General features: G+C 39.5%; 1 protein-coding gene across 2 annotated transcripts in view; it reads left to right on the top strand.

The window, feature by feature from the left end:
- The window catches only part of KIF5C (kinesin family member 5C), a 113,769-nt gene that overhangs the window by 65,490 nt on the left and 31,517 nt on the right, over positions 1-16,762 (top strand). For both annotated transcript variants that reach the window (XM_065413242.1, XM_065413243.1), the window contains exons 8-12: positions 3,361-3,485; positions 5,275-5,379; positions 5,762-5,910; positions 8,474-8,622; positions 14,256-14,431. In XM_065413242.1, the coding sequence (XP_065269314.1) occupies positions 3,361-3,485; positions 5,275-5,379; positions 5,762-5,910; positions 8,474-8,622; positions 14,256-14,431 (704 nt within the window). The remainder of the gene's footprint in view (positions 1-3,360; positions 3,486-5,274; positions 5,380-5,761; positions 5,911-8,473; positions 8,623-14,255; positions 14,432-16,762) is intronic.

The following is a 16,762-nucleotide window of genomic DNA, read 5'->3' on the forward strand; positions in this document are numbered from 1 at the left end:
TTCATGAAAACCCGCCCCCTTTATTGACTCATTCTCTGTAAGGAACCCACCCTCCCCGTTCCCCCAGCTTGCTTTCAAAGGAAATAAAGTCACTATCGTTTAAAAATCATGTATTCTTTATTAAGTGATTATAAACATAGGGAGAGAACCAACAAGGTAATCTGGGTGAGGTTTGGGAGGAGGATAGGAGGGAAGTAAAAGGCCACTGAAAAAATTCAATATAATGACCGCCTTTTGGTTGGACTGTCCACTGGGGTGGAGTGGGAGGGTGCACGGAGCCTCCCCCCCACGTTCTTACACGTCTGGGTGAGGAGGATATGGAACATGGTGAGCGGGGAGGGAGGTTATACAGCGGCTGCAGCGGCAGTCTGTCATCCTGCTGCCGTTCCTGAAGCTCCACCAGACGCCGGAGCATGTCCGTTTGATCACGCAGCAGCCCCAGCGTTGCAGCCTGCCACCTCTCATCTCGAGCGTCCCTCATGACCTCACGTTCACTGGCATCTTTCCTAAATTTAGATACCGTGTCCTTCCACTCATTCAAATGAGCTCTTTCATTGCGGGTGCATTCCATTATTTCCATGAACATCTCGTCTCGCGTCCTGTTTCTACGCCGCCGCCTTATCTGAGATAGCCTTCGGGACGGAGGAGGGAGGCTTGAAACATTTGCAGCTGCTGGAGGGAGGGTTGAAAAAAAGGAGAGAAGTTTTAAAAATGATACTTTTTACAGAACAATGCTTATACTCTTTCATGGTGAACAACACTATTCACATTACATAGCACATGTGATTTCAGTACAAGGTCGCATTTTCCATCTTAATATTGAGTGCCTGTGGCTTTGGTGTTAGAGATCACAGACGCAGGTCCGGGCAACAGAATTCAGCTTGCACGCATGCAGCCATGGTAAGTCATTGTCTTTCGGCTTCTGCGCCCTCCTTTCCCACATACCAAGCAAAGCCCGTTGACTGCTGCGGTTTTCCTGTTAACCTTCAGCAGCAGAAAACAAACTAACCCCACCCCCCATCCAATTCTCTGGGATGATTGCTGTACCCCTCCCCCCACCGCGTGGCTGGTAACAGGGAAGATCCCTGCTAGCCAAACGCGAAAAGCTCAGGGCCAATTCCCCCCAGGGAACTGCAGGGAAGGATTTCTTTTCAGCCACAGGCAAACAGCCCAGTAGGAACGGCCACCTCTGTCCCCTTAATTAAATTCCCGTATTTCAACCAGGTTACCATGAGCGATATCACTCTCCTGAGGATTACACAACGAGATAAAGAACGGATGTTGCTTGAATTCCAGCAAACACCGGGACCATATGCTGCCAGGCTTTGTCAGGCAATGATACCAGATTACTTGCTGCAAGCATGGCATGGTCAAGTGTCCTACCATGGAGGACGGAATAAGGCTGCACTGCCCAGAAACCTTGTGGCAAGGCTTTTGGAGTACCTCCAGGAGAGCTTCATGGAGATGTCCCTGGAGGATTTCCGCTCCATCCCCAGACACGTTAACAGACTTTTCCAGTAGCTGTACTGGCTGCGAATGCATCCCAAGTCCTCAGGGCAAAGTAATCATTAAAAAACGCTTGCTTTTAAAACAAGTTTTATATTTTAAAAGGTAAACTTACCTGAGGTCCCTTCCATGGGGTCATGGTCTTGGATACTGGCTTGGGAGGGTACTTCAGTCAGGCTGAGAAAAAGATCCTGGCTGTTGGGGAGAATGGAGTGCTGGGTGCTCTCCGCAAGCTCGTCCTCCTTCTCCTCCTCCTCCTCCTCCTCTTCCCCATCCGCAGAATCCTCAGGTGTAGCTGATGAGATTATCCCCGCCTGGGAATCCACGGTCACAGGTGGGGTAGTGGTGGCGGCCCCCCCATAGAATTGCATGCAGCTCGGCGTAGAAGCGGCATGTCCGCGGCTCTGACCCGGAGCGACCGTTTGCCTCCTTTGTTTTTTGATAGGCTTGTCTGAGCTCCTTGACTTTCACGCGGCACTGATCTGAGTCCCTATTGTGGCCTCTCTCCATCATGCCCTTGGAGATTTTTTCAAAAGTTTTGGCATTTCGTCTTTTCGAACGAAGTTCTGCTAGCACTGAATCCTCTCCCCATATAGCGATCAGATCCAGTACCTCCCGTACAGTCCATGCTGGTGCTCTTTTTCGATTATCAGCCTGCATGGTTACCTGTGCTGATGAGCTGAGCTATCTGTGGTCACCTGTGCTCTCCATGCTGGGCAAACAGGAAATGAAATTCAAATGTTCGTGGGGCTTTTCCTGTCTACCTGGCCAGTGCATGTGAGTTCAGATTGCTGTCCAGAGCGGTCAAAATGGTGCACTCTGGGACAGCTCCCGGAGGCCAATACCATCGAATTGCGGCCACACTAACCCTAATTCGAAATGACAATATCGATTTTGGCGCTACTCCGCTCGTCAGGGTGGAGTACAGAAATCGATTTTAAGAGCCCTTTATTTTGAAATAAATGGCTTCGTTGTGTGGACGGGTGCAGGGTTAATTCGATTTAACGCTGCTAAATCCGAATTAAAGTCATAGTGTAGACCAGGCCTAAGATGCAGATAAATCTGTTCCTGCCCCCCTTCATTGCCAAAGAATGGCCACTTGACCGGTGATTTCCAATCCGCTTTGACGACACCTGGCTAGAGGCATCATCTTATCATTTGTTTACCCCCTCCCCAGATTTGTCTGGTAAACACACTCTAGTCATAATTTCAGTTCATGTTCATAACTCTTAATATGCATCTCATACATAGGTTGCACAAGAAGATTGATTAGTGTGGTGTTAGTTTTTAAATGATACCTGACAAGGCATATTTTGCATAGAGATTATTACAGTAATGTGTAGGGTGTGAATACAAGGGTGCTTTTGATCACAGGAATATCATCTGTAATTCTGCTTTGTACTCCTAACTCTCTTGGGTTTTCATTGACTTTTTATTTTAGTGAAAACAAATTAGGATTCTCAATTTAGGCCCAAAGTGTATGCTGTTTAACAAAAATTATTTGATGAGGGTCCTTCTAAAGAAATGCTTCACATTTTCCACCCCATCCCCCCAGGATCATGTCATTTGTCATGAATCCGGCTAATTTTTTAGCCATGTTGATGGAAAATAAAAGCTCATTCTAGACCGCATAAATGTTCGTCACTACTCTTGAGGGGCAACTGCTTTCAGAAGGGTTCAAGAAGTTGTCTGAAATTTATACTTCTGAGTAGACTATTGTGTGGGGCTTCTATGCTTATTGACTAGTCACAGGCCAACTATGATAAAATGAAATAAGAACATATATTGGCAGATTTTTAAAATCTCTACAAATGGGAGTGTTAAACAAAACTATTAAGTATTATTTCTTTATAGATATGAATGAACACAGCTCTAGAAGCCACAGTATCTTCTTGATTAATATTAAACAAGAGAATGTAGAAACTGAAAAGAAACTCAGTGGAAAGCTTTATCTGGTGGACTTGGCTGGAAGTGAGAAGGTAATGAGTATGTTTTTATCAGTAATTTTTACAGGCTTAGAAGTATTATTGTATTCCTAAATTGAGTGTGTTTTGGTGCAACTTAAATCTATGGATGTAGTTTTATGCAACTTCTGGAACTAAACGTAGCATATCCTTATTATTATTGTTATTTTATTTATTATTAAAAGTCTAGTATGTAGATAAGAATATTGGCTCAAACTTAATCTGTGACATGATTGGAGTTCAAGGTGGGGAAAAGTAAACAGGTCAGTAGTACTAACTAGAATGAAATGCAAAACACAGCATCTGTAGTTGGTCGTTAATTTGTAATGGAGTGAATTGCAACAACATAATTTTCATATAACTTGACACATTCTGTATCGGAGTATGTATCTTCATGTTTGCTGTAATGGAAGGCCGGTTTTGTTCACTAGCATCTGGAGAAAGCTGTTATGGGCATGAGTATAGACTTTCCACCAGTTTTGGTTTGGGGGGGGGGCATGTAACCTTTCTGTAAGATGTTATATTGGGCCATTACTGTAATTTTAATTCAGACATATCCCATTTCCAGTGCTTCAGTTTTTTAGCATATTAGGGTGTTGAGACATTAGTATTTAATTTAGTTGGTATAGCTGAAAGCTACATGTATGTTATTGAGGCTCCCTGCAGATAATTTTCATAACACTGATGGCATAAGCTATTTTTGCTTTCATTTGGATACAGAAAAAATGTTAAGCAGAATGAAATTTGTATCTTTTTACTCAGAATTACAATGGAACAAATCTCCATTTTGTTGCCCAGAACTGATCTGAACATCAAAGGAAATGTTCTTAACATGCAGTCAAACAGAATGTCTGGCTGTAAATAAATAGTAATAAAAAATTCCTTGGTTAGAAGGATTACTTCAGATCACTTCAGATCTAATTTAGGACTCTGTTGCATTTCTCTGTGCTCTCCACCCACACGCCTCTCACTAAGTATTTGAGAAATAATCAAACTTAAATAGTATAGATGGCTCTTCCATAATGGTAATAGACTTTATTTTTCTCTCTTTAGAGACAAATGGGTAAAATAAATGTGTTGCAGTATATTGCGTGGTTGGTAAAATAGCCTTCTTCATATATTGGTTGATAATTCCACTGGAGATTGCCTTTACATTGTGGCAGCAAAAAGCACTTTCACTTTAAATAAATCCATGCATACATTTCTTTATGTCCATTAGAGAATTCAGAATATTGTTATAGCAGTTTGGAAAACGAGTTCCCAGTTAGCTTCCCTTCATCCTTAAATTCACAGATTTGAGATTTGTTAAATTGGTTTGGGGGCATTCAGAAGAAAACCTGAAATTATGCAGCCTGTCAGTAGGCTAGCCGGTTCATGGATGGGAAATTTTTTCACTTGTCTGTGAGGTAGCATCCATTTCCCATGGCTGGATGCAGAAGTAATATCAGGCATATATTGTACCTTCAGCGGTACAATAAAAAGAAATATATGGCCTGATCCTACACTTCTTAAAATTCCCATTGAACTCCTTTGACCAAGTAAGGACCCACCCATAGACTGTGTTCCTACTTTGAGCTAATGGGAAGAGAACCAAGAGAAAGATGGAAAATGCCATTAAATAGACTTTTTCTAAGATGCTTTAAAAGTATTAGATACATTTTTAAATAACTTCTTTAGTTTGACGGTAACATTTTTTTCTCTTCCAAGGTTCTCTAATTTTTCCATTGTCTCTTCCTGTATCGTAACATTATTTGCACAAGCTCTCATTGACAGTTTAGTCTGACTTATTTCTGCTATCTGGTAGGTCAGCAAAACTGGAGCAGAGGGCTCTGTTCTTGATGAAGCTAAAAATATCAATAAGTCTTTGTCTGCTCTGGGCAACGTGATCTCGGCCTTGGCAGAGGGAACTGTAAGTAATCCTTTTTACTTTTTGTGCTACTAAATAATAATAATAAGCTATGTTTGTCAATCAGCTTTCTTTACCATGGATACATGAAATAAGCTGACATCTCCACTTAGAAAGGAGAAAGGGGAGTATTAGCTTTGAACGCTAAACGAATATAGCACTGTCTTTTTCTATTTAATTTAGAAAGTATAATGAAAACTAACTCCTAATGACTACCAGGCACAACACATTAGCAGGCACAACACATCTTAATAGAATTAAAACAAGTATACCTATGTCACACGTTGCAAACTCAGTAAAATCTAAATCGTTGGTACGTCATGCTCTTTCTAATGTGCCTATTAAAAATATTGTTTGAAGAGTAATTTATCTGTCTTTCAATTAGAAAACCCATGTTCCATACCGAGACAGCAAAATGACCCGCATTCTTCAAGACTCCTTAGGTGGGAACTGCAGAACTACCATTGTTATTTGCTGTTCTCCCTCCATCTTCAATGAAGCAGAAACCAAGTCTACCCTAATGTTTGGACAAAGGTGAGTCCCAGCATTGGCCTGGACGTTGTTTCTTCTGTCTGCCCTGGCAGCATGTTCTGAACCAGCTGAACTGCAGAGTGTTTAGAAGAGAACTATGTTAGGTGGACATTGGTTTTTAAATGGAGGCTGCAGTTTCTGTACAAACTGCAGTTAAAAAGTTTTAGTTTGTCCTGAAGGATGCTACAGAAATATAAGTAGTATCGTTGTTCCTTGGATTATAAGAAAAAATAAATGTTACAATGGCAGGAAACGACACTGGTCAAGGGTTCAAAGCCGCCACTTGTCACTGGAAGGACTAAGCACAGTAGCATCACTTTAAAATGTTGTGGAAATGGCAACATTACTGTGTTTTTCATCCCCGAGCTAACCCAGTAGCCAATTTCTGGTTTTGCTTCATCTGGGAAGCTTTCACTTGAGGCTGCTTTTGAATCTTTTACGGTTTAGTTTTCCCTTGAATGACACCTTGATGTAACTGACGGGACTGCTAAGGAAGCATTTTCTGCCGCTACTTAGGAGGAGTATAATGTGGATTTGTGTGTAATGTCTATTTCAGTAGGTTTTTTGCATAAATGGGATCCTGACACTTTTAAAGATTTCTGGAGATGAAGGCAAGAATGGAAATGGTCAGAATGAAAATCTTTCTCTCACACTGGTCCACAAGAAACAGTTCTATGAAGTCCATGGTGGGAGTTTGGGGGGGGGGGGGAAATGCCAGACTCATTAAATAATTAGTGTTTTTATTATAATCTGTGGAGTCTCTGATACTTTTGGAAATTACTTGCTTTGTGTAGTATATGACTGATAAACAAAACAATATGTGCTAATAATTGCTCTTTGCAATGTTATTTACTTAACCATTTGTATAATATATTGGAATCTCATTTATCTGTCAGAAATTGGGTTATGTTTCCTGATGTGCACAATTTGCAACAAAACCCACCCTTCTGAAGGAGCATTTTACATGGGATGGTATAAGAATGTGGAAAGTTTTACCTGGCAACCCTTTATTCATTATGGCCCCATTCCAGCTTCTATTAAAGTTAATAGGAGTTTTGCTATTGACTTCAGTGGGAGAAGGATGGAACCTGTGTTTCTTAATTGGTGCCTGATGATGCCTTCCTTGCACATAGACAGGTGCATAAAGAGTGCAATATATTGGGGGGGGGCAGGTGAGGGGGCAAAGGAGGAGGTGAAAAGGCTCAACTGAATGCACCCCTCTATGCATTTGGAGCTTTGCTGTGTGGGGCAGTTAGTGGGTGGAGCCAGAGGTGACAGTGAGTGGAGCCATTCTGCAGCACGCTCCCCTTATGGACATTCTGATGCTGCTCCAGTATTAACTTGCCCTTGGCATCTGCTAGGACCCGGTCAGGGCAGATAGGACCCAGACGTGGCAAAACAGACACAAGCTATGGGAAGCACGACTGACTTCCTGTGAGTTCTGCTGCCATTGGAGAAGAGTCTTTATCCCCTTCCCGCTTGTTACTGTTGATATGTGTATTAGGGTTTTGCTTACTTCCTACTCTAGCAGTATAATAAGGCTTATGGTTTTGTTTATAATTGTGTATGCTTTTCTAAGGCACACAAAGGCCTTTGGATATTAAGCACCAACAATTTAAACATTATTAGTATTATTGGCCTATATCCCTCTTGGAGCACATCAGGCAGGATCTCTCAAGTTCAGCAGTTTTGGCCCTGGTCAGTATCTGGACGGGAGACACCCTAGGAAAGGCCAGCGTTCTTCATGTAGTTGTGCTGTGATTTTAGTAAGCGGTACTCTTAGTTCTGAGACAGTGCCATATTATGGCTTTAGGGAGCAGCATGCCATTGAAGGAGCCATCTTTAAAGGGGAAATAAAGTTATCCATTTTTACTAGCTGTGGTCACTAAAGATTTTTTTTCTCTCCTTTTGAGAGAACAGGGTTAGCCATGACATCCCAACCACATTACAATTTGGGTAATTACGTTCTGCCTACTTAAACTCCCCCTGCAAATTCAGCTGGATTTAATATTTTTGTGCTAGAGTGGTATGCAGTGTTACTTTATACTGTCCAAGGTGAATTACAAAATGTACATGAAAATCTGTTCCTAACTCTACATGCAGAATCCTTCTTCTAACCAAGCTGTGGGGGAGAATTCTTCACAGACATGAGTTTTTAACTAACTTGAAGAAAATTAAGGCAAAACTTTCTGGTGCTGAATACCTCCCACAGCATGTTTTTTGTGGTTTTTTTTTTTTTTTTTTTTTTTTTTTTGTTAAATTTAAAAGGGATTTTTTTTTTAACTTCTTTACCTCAAAGTGGTTCTGCTTTTTGAGACTTGATCCCTTTACTAATCAGTTGCTGCATTTGCTATGTGAACATTTTTATATTTAAGCTCCAAGGGGCCAAGGTGTTTAAGAGAAGAGTGAACTGTGGCATTGTACTTTATTTCCTAAGGTGGAGGCATTCGGTGTTTTGGTTCTGTTTTTTTAAATCTGAATCCTTGCTATGTTACACTGAGAAATATTGTGATGAAAACAATTTAATGATCACTTACATTTTCATGCCTTCCTTATTATTGCACAGAGCCAAGACTATTAAGAACACAGTTTCTGTGAATCTAGAGCTGACTGCAGAAGAATGGAAGAAAAAATATGAGAAGGAAAAAGACAAAAACAAGAGTTTGAAGAATGTTATCCAGCATCTGGAGATGGAACTGAATAGGTGGAGAAATGGTAAGAAACGATGAAACAAAATATGTATTTATTTTTCATTCTAGATGTTTAAATCTTTCTTTGAATTGCAAAACAGTCATACAAGTTTTCAACACAGAAAAATACAAATTTTCCAAATGATGATGAACTATATTGAACTGGTAAGACACTTCCATGATAAGTGATTATTCAGTCTACTAGGTCCATATATATTACAGCACCAGAAAAAATGGAACATTGGGGTACCAAGGTGGCCTAGTGAGTTAGTTCACTAGTCTCACCTCATGAAGACTGGATTTGAGTTGTCATAACTAAAAATTAGTTGCATTACCATTAGACTGCAGACTACTGACCTGCTGTATTATTTGCCATAACTAGCAGGTTTTTTGCTCAGAGGAATACCAGCACTGGAATAGGAAGTAACAAATCAGGATTGAATTGAAGTGACAGTTGTATAAGGAAGTTTGCACAGTGTCTGTCTGCATTGTACTAGTCTCAGAACAGTGCTAAAAACTCACTTTCATGAGTACCTACTTTCACCATAGTGTCTTTGGAGAAACTTTAAAGCCTTTGAGTTTGGGGATGGATGTGCATAGCGGCTTAATTGATGTATTGCAGTATATTCTGCCTTTGTTTAATTGATGTTGCTTACCACTTTGAATCATTGTGCTAAAGCAGAATAATTCCTTTCAAGATCACCACTCTGCAAAGTTGGCCATTTTAATCGCTCCTTAGAATCTTTAGATCACTTTTGTCCTTAGGGGATATGTCTACACTGCAATTAAAACCCATGGCTAGCCTGGACTAGTGGACTAATGGGCTGTTGAATTGCATTGTAGATATTCTGACTCAGACTGGAGTCAAGGTGAGAGGGTCACAGAGCTCAGGCTGAAGCTCGAGCCCATATTTCTATATCTCAATTACAAGAGCCCAGGCCGGCTGGCCTGTGCCAGCCGTGGGTGTCTAACTGCAATGTAGACATACCCTGTGTGACTGCAGATGCCTTCATTGCCCTTATGGGGAACAGCAGCCATAGCTGCCTCTGTGCTTATCTCAGTGTCAGAAGTGGTCACAATCTCTTCTCAGGGTTTGAGAGAGGACAGAGACGATATTCTTAAAAAGCTAGCTTGTCACTTTCTCAAACCGATCCAATTCAGAGTCGATAAAATAGAGGTCCCAAACTCTTCCATAGTAAGGGCCATATTTTACAGAGAAAGTCTTATGAACAATCTGCTTCCTCCTCTTCATGAGTATGTGGACTGCTTCCCTCACATTTATGATCGCATAATGTCTCTTGCAACTACATCATTGCTTATGAGGAATAGTAGTATTAAGGAAGTATATATTTTTAGTGTCTCTTAATGCTGTTTAGCAGTTGAGAAAATTAGGAGGAGGAGTCCATGAACCACAATTTAGGAGCCTATATAAGCAATATCAATTATTGCGGTTTTGATTATTTTTTTTTAAAGTTTCAGGTCTCTATTGCGCACTTTAGGAACATACGTAATAGAGAACTAAAACTTAAAATATAAAAAACCAAAACCACCCCAAGCCTAAATAATCAATATTGCTTTAAGTTTAGTGTACTTAACAAACATCTAATTAATGGCACCTTCCACCTCACAGCAACTGGAACTATTGACCTGACCATAAGGCTGTAACCACTTGCAGCCAAGTCTAGTAATGCCTGCCATTGTCTGGTTCATCCTAGTCTAGCCTCCACTGGTTTAGCTCATTTCCTGGTACGGTAGAAATCTCCTGACTCTTTAACACTCAGATGAAATGTTCATGCTGCTGGAAATCCATAGATGCAAGGAAGATCCTAGTTTTCAACAAAGCTTTAAAAAAATCCTATATACAGATACTAGTAATATTGGAATTGGACATGTTGGTCATCCTCTCATGCTCACACTTGTCTGTAATAACTTTTAGGACAAGATCATTTTCTGCATTTGGAGTTGATAAAAACACCCAGATGGGGCAAAATATTGGTGTAGATTTTTTTATTTTATTTCATTTTATTTTTTTTGTGAAGCAAGATCTGAAAACAGTCTTTTGTTTAATTTTAACCTGCAAATTTGGTGTGTTCCAATGGCTTTGCTCAAAAGAAATGAAGGAATTTGTGATTAAATGATTTTGTCTATATTAACCACTAAATTGAATTCATTTACTGCAAATGAACACAATTTCAGGTAAATTTTCTAGAGCATAAATGGTCATATGATAGCTGCAATTACACAGTTGCTTGTCTAACTGCATAATGAATGGAAAATTATATTGTAATTTATTTGTTACTACGGCGTTCAATTAGGTACATCTGGAGTAACTGGGCTGTTGTAGTAATGAAATCATATAGCATTTACTTGGTAAATAAGTGTGAAATTTATGAACAGAAAATGTAATGTTAAGATTTTTTTTCCTGTAAGAGATCTTCTCTAATGTGGTTTTCACTGTGGTTTGTTACAAAATAATTAAACTAGCATAATAAGAATATGTACAATTATTATAAGGCATCTAGGTCCAAATTCCGTTTTCAATTAAACCAGTGTAAATCTGGAGTAACTGCACTGAAGTTAGTGAGCTGCTTTAGATTTACACTGGTGCAGCTGAAAGCAGAAGTTGGCCTCTGGAACTGCTATCACTAATTGCACAGAGCTCTGTTCTCTTCCAGCGTATCAACAGCTTCTGGAAGTAAAAAGCTGCACAGCAAATTTTGGAGCTAGACCCATTATTTCAGCTGGCAAGACTGCAAGCAGTTTACAGTATCTTTCATAAGTACTAAAATTCACATATGTGCTACGTACTATGATAGGGTCACAGGAAGGCACAGTAGAGGAGATACAAACATTTATAAAGGATCTTATTAATTTCTCACCTTTATTTTTATTTTTTTTAATCACTATTTTCCAGCATGGAATTCTACTTTCTGGTGCCTCTAGTATAGCTGGATATCTCCTAGATGTGAGTTTGGCATTAGAATAAGCAATCCGTTAGAACTGCATTAGAGACTGTCAATCTGATCGCCTGCCTGCCTGCCCTCCTGTGGCTTTCAGATGGAATTTCTGTGGAGATGAGTAAATGTGCTGTTCTGAGTAGCACAAAGAGTGGAATTGCTATTCCATTCTCTGCATAGGGTTCAGTTCATTTAGCGGGAGAGAAGGTAATTTGGTAGATAGTTTTTGTGTTTGAAATTTCAACATGTAAATGCTAATTTATAGGATTTTATCTACTCCAGCATTCTGACAAATACAGTAGTGATATTTCGACAAATAGTTAACTGTGACTATCTTTACTTAATACTTGACTGCAGTTTTTTTCTTATTAAAAATAAACTGTAATTATGGGAAAAACCACTTGAATGGGGTCATTACAAAAACTTTTTTTTACTTCAGCCAAATCCTGTGTGTTTCTGCAGCTAGTAATCGAAAGGTTAATGTATGCAACACACAAAAAAGGCTGGTAATCTGAAGTAAATGCACACCAGTGATTTGGCATGGACAGATATGAAAACCTTTGAATTTGTCGTCAGAAGATAGATCAGTTACACTTATTCTGAACATCATATGTAAAATCTTCATTGGAAAGAGGCAACTGCTTTTGATTTTGCTGAAAGCAGGAGAAATCAAACCTTTCCATTTATATAAATGCTCTCTTTCCCCAGGTGTTGTTTGTGGTTGTCTTCCTTATTACAGTCAACTGACTGTAATGATAGCTTTCTTGGGCCATCTCTGGAGACTCAGGCCACTTCCGTGCAGGGAATATTTCTCCATTAGTGCAGTGAAATTGCCATGGAGACCGTTTGTCTGGTGTTGGGTCTTGTGTAGTGCTGGGAATTTATAGTCTCCTAATATGCTTGTATGTTTGATTCTATGTTTGTTAAATGTAACTTTCCAAATCTCCTTTCCATCCTAGAAGGACAGTAGCATTTTAGAAAAGGGAACACAGATGCATGGCTGTATGCAGAGTAATCAGCTCTTACAGCAAACTGTCTTTTATTTATTTATTTTTATTTTATTATTATTATTTTTTTTAATGTATGCACTTTCTCAACCCAATTCTGTCTCACTGGCCTGGCCTACAAGCAGATTAACTGCAATCAGAAATATATTATTGGCTGTCTGTCTGGTGGAAGGCTCCATAAAAGGTGACTTTCTCTCCAAATGAAGCTGTAATAGAAATAAAGATGTGTGCACAAATCCCAAGGACAGTCAGTCAGCGCCAATTAAGTGTGCACGTACCCAAGGACAGAATTTGACTTGTGTGTTCCAGTAAGAAGGATAATGTCATATAGTTTTAAGATCCAAATTTTGGTGGTGGTTGTTTTTCCACACAAAGCAACATGAATGAAAAAGTTTTTCTTTTTAAAAAACAAAAAAGAAAATTAAAATGTTTGAACTTTTTTTGTACAGGTTATTTACAAACCTTGGAAACTGTTCTAGTTCCCAAGGGCAGAAAGTATCTGCTTTCATTGTTTAATATGGGCGAAATGCAAAAGCTAAATCAAAAGCATAAATGGTGAAAAATAAATTAGATTTAACATTTTCAGTATTAATCGTATAAAGTGGTATCAGCAATGTAGACAAGGAATTTTTTTAATGTAGGATTTCTATGGTGCTTGATTTTGTCTTATATGTCTAATAATTTTGTAATTTTTTTAAAGCTTGAAAATTTTATTTTCTCACTAACTTCATCTGATTACATCTGGGAACATTGATCGTTACACTCCCAGGCCCAATTCTTTCTCCCAGGGTTGAATTACCATGTCTCCTTTTGTTTTGTTACATTTGCGTTATTTACTTTACCTAGCAGTGTTATGGATAGTGTCTGCACAGTTGACAGGAGTTACTGCTAGTTATTTCATCTATGGAACAACAATTTGGTAGGCTCTGCCTTAAACTGTAGCTATTCTCTAGATTTAAAAAAATCTTCATGCAGAATAGTGGAATTTAACCTTCCCCATACAATACACACAGTATTTACCAACTAGAGGAGTGTTCCCACCAGATTATAATGAACACCAATTCAATTTTTGGCATTAACTACTTGCCTGTTCCTTTTCAATGAATTGCAACAGACTAGTAATTGGAACGCACATATGTTTTTGTAAAGAAAATATTCTTCAGAGAAAATTCTTCTGAAGAAAAAAGTTTAAGAACATCATATCTAGTTTTATTCTGCCACTGCATACCAATCTAAATTATTCCACTTTTGATGCCCAGAGTTACAATTGCATGTTGCTTTTTCCTGTTTCAGTCTCTGTGACTGTACTGGAAGTTGGCTGTTTTCATGCAGCTGTTTGATCTTTGTATTCCTATAGCAATACGTAGGGGTGGGAAGGAGAGGACAACAGAAAAATGGGGAAAATAGATACTTAAGTCTAATATGCTTTAAAATGAGTCTGATTTCCCCCCCCCTTACTTACCATAACTCCTCCTTCTAATTGCCAGTGTGGGGGTGTGGCCATCCCGTCCCTGAATCTGGCTGAATAGCTGTTTTTATGGTCTCTTCCTTCAGGCTCCTATGACTTGCGCTAGGGACCAGTGTGACAGCTGAGTTCCTGGCCTCTTGTCTAACCCTTGTTTTCAGAAGTGCCTCTCTTTCTCATGGATTCTAATGACACGCTTCCTGTAACTGTTTCCTCTCTGCCACTGCAGGAGAAGCAGTGCCTGAGGATGAGCAGATCAGTGCTAAGGAGCAGAAAAATCTGGAGCCATGTGACAACACACCCATCATTGACAACATTGCACCTGTTGTTGCCAGCATCTCAACTGAGGAGAAGCAGAAATACGATGAAGAGATTACCAGTCTCTACAGACAGTTGGATGATAAGGTCTGGAAATTGTTTCGTTGAGTCTGCTTTATGTACGTAAACTGCTTCCCAACAGTCAATGGGTACATGTACCTAGCTGTTGCATTATCAGTGCTGTATCCTTCCCAAACTTCAAGCTGTAGTCCTTTCTATTTACTATTTAGAATAGGCCTCGCCTCCATCTTCACAGCTTGGGAGTGACGCGCACGGCTGCCTACCCTCACAATGGTGAGAGGCACCTATGAGGCTGCCCCTCCCCACAGGTGAGGGGGCTGTTGGCTTACTCCAGTTTTTATATAGTTTTAAGAAACGTTTTCTCTGCTATATACTTTTATTTAAACTAGTCTCTCTATGTGTTCTTGGCTTGTAAGCATATCCTAACTGCCTTCAATTTTCTTTCTCAAAGTTGCTCATTTTCAGTCTAACTGTAGTGTGGAACTGTTTGAACTGCTTTAGGGATTTCTCCGTGTTGTGTATAGGAACTTTATGTTCTCACTGCTGTTACTCTTGAGTGCCTCTGTTTATGGTAAATACTGGTCCTATGGATTATTTTTTCCCCTTATGCAGTCCCACTGTGACTATAACTGCACAGCACAGTAAATAGACTTTGACTTTTCCGTTACTGGTGAATCATCCTAAAAACAGTAGGCTCATCTGATATCTACAGCTTGATATTTAATACACACTAGCTGATATGAAAATAGAACAGGGGAGAGCCTTCCAGCCCCATTTGATTTTTTTAACATCTAGTGAATTTTGGCACAAGAGCCATATAATTGAAACTCACTAAACCTCTACCAAGCCACCATTTTACATAATTACTCAGTTTGAAGGTCACAGATTTTCTATATTTTCATTTTGAGCCCCATGTATTTTCTTTCTGGGTGGGTAGGAAGCAACCCAGGATTCAAAGTCCCACCACCAGATCTGCTGTATCCATCTATTTTACTCCACACTCTCTTCATGTATGTCTCTATACAGCTCTCATTGAAGTCTAGGGAAAGATTGAGATTAATTTGTAAGGTTCTGACCCACTTCCTCCTGAATCCCTCACCTTTTCCAGGAGATCCAGAACCCACATCAGTTATCTACCACCTCATCTCAACATTATTTAGGAGAAGGCAGGGGTGGGAGGGAAGAGAGCATGAGATACAAATATTAGATTTTAATTTAACAAGTAAAATCTAAGACCATCCTTTAGGTCTTCTAATGAATGCATCTTGTCTGATCTATGTCAGTCTCCTAGAATGCAAGTACCTTGGGACAGGAGTCTTTCATTTGTCTTGTGCAGGTCCAATACATTATCAGTACTTCTCAAATATATGATAGAGCAATTTATTGGGCACCTATCATTCTGAATAGTTGGGCTTGGGTGACAAAAGAAAATACTTCTGTTCGGGAGATTTTAACTATAAGCATATATGTTAGGAGTGCCAAAAGATAAGAACATTTTGGCAAAAACTGATGATTGCTTAAAAATATTCCTGAACCAAAACTTCATTTGAACTCATGTATTTTTTCATCAGGATTGTCCAACACAAATGGAAAATCATGCATAAAAAGCTGCATTGGCTCTGTATCTGCTGATAGCTAAAAGCTGTTGGACTCAGGAGAGCACAGGGAGTGCACTTGTCTCTGAGTCCTGAATGAAGTGGGAGAGAGTGTTAGGGCTACTTGAACATGTGCTTTCCATTGTGCTCTTGGACAAGGACCATGCACAGCCTGACCCCAGAAATATCAAGCAGTGTTTTAATCTTTTATTTGATTTTCAAAATACCATCTGAGCCTCTTGGTGAAATTGCAGATATTCCACCTAGCTTATCAAGAGGTAAAAATTCTAGTAATAAAATACTTAACTATTTACTCTCCCCCTGTCCCCTCTAAACCCACACAGGCTATATTATTCTTCAAAGGATTAACTATAGATTGTTCTAGTCACTTGCACTTTTTTTGAGATTTATTTCTCCAGGAAATATAGGAATGCACAATTCAATCCATTATTACACTATTGTAGGGAATATGAAGGGTGATGATTTTCCCTAGTATAAAAACAAGGCTTTCCCATTTATAACTCACAAGAACCCACATTTTATGTTTACAGGAAATCTGAAAGACCATTTTAAGTGTTGGGAGTGAAGTGTCCTATATACTGTACTTGATAGCTAGCCTTGCCATCAGAAATCAATCTATTGTTTAGGATGGCTGCCAGGAAAATTCAGAATTCTGATTGACTCCGACGGGGCACAAAAGCAGCCACTTAGATGCTGAGTTGCTTTAGAGATAGACATCCCTTTTCACAAGAGTGGATGAGAGTGACTTTGTCAGCTGCCAGGATTGACCTGTCTGTCTGAA

Source organism: Emys orbicularis, chromosome 11, assembly GCF_028017835.1.
Source record: "Emys orbicularis isolate rEmyOrb1 chromosome 11, rEmyOrb1.hap1, whole genome shotgun sequence".
Taxonomy (NCBI): domain Eukaryota; kingdom Metazoa; phylum Chordata; order Testudines; family Emydidae; genus Emys; species Emys orbicularis.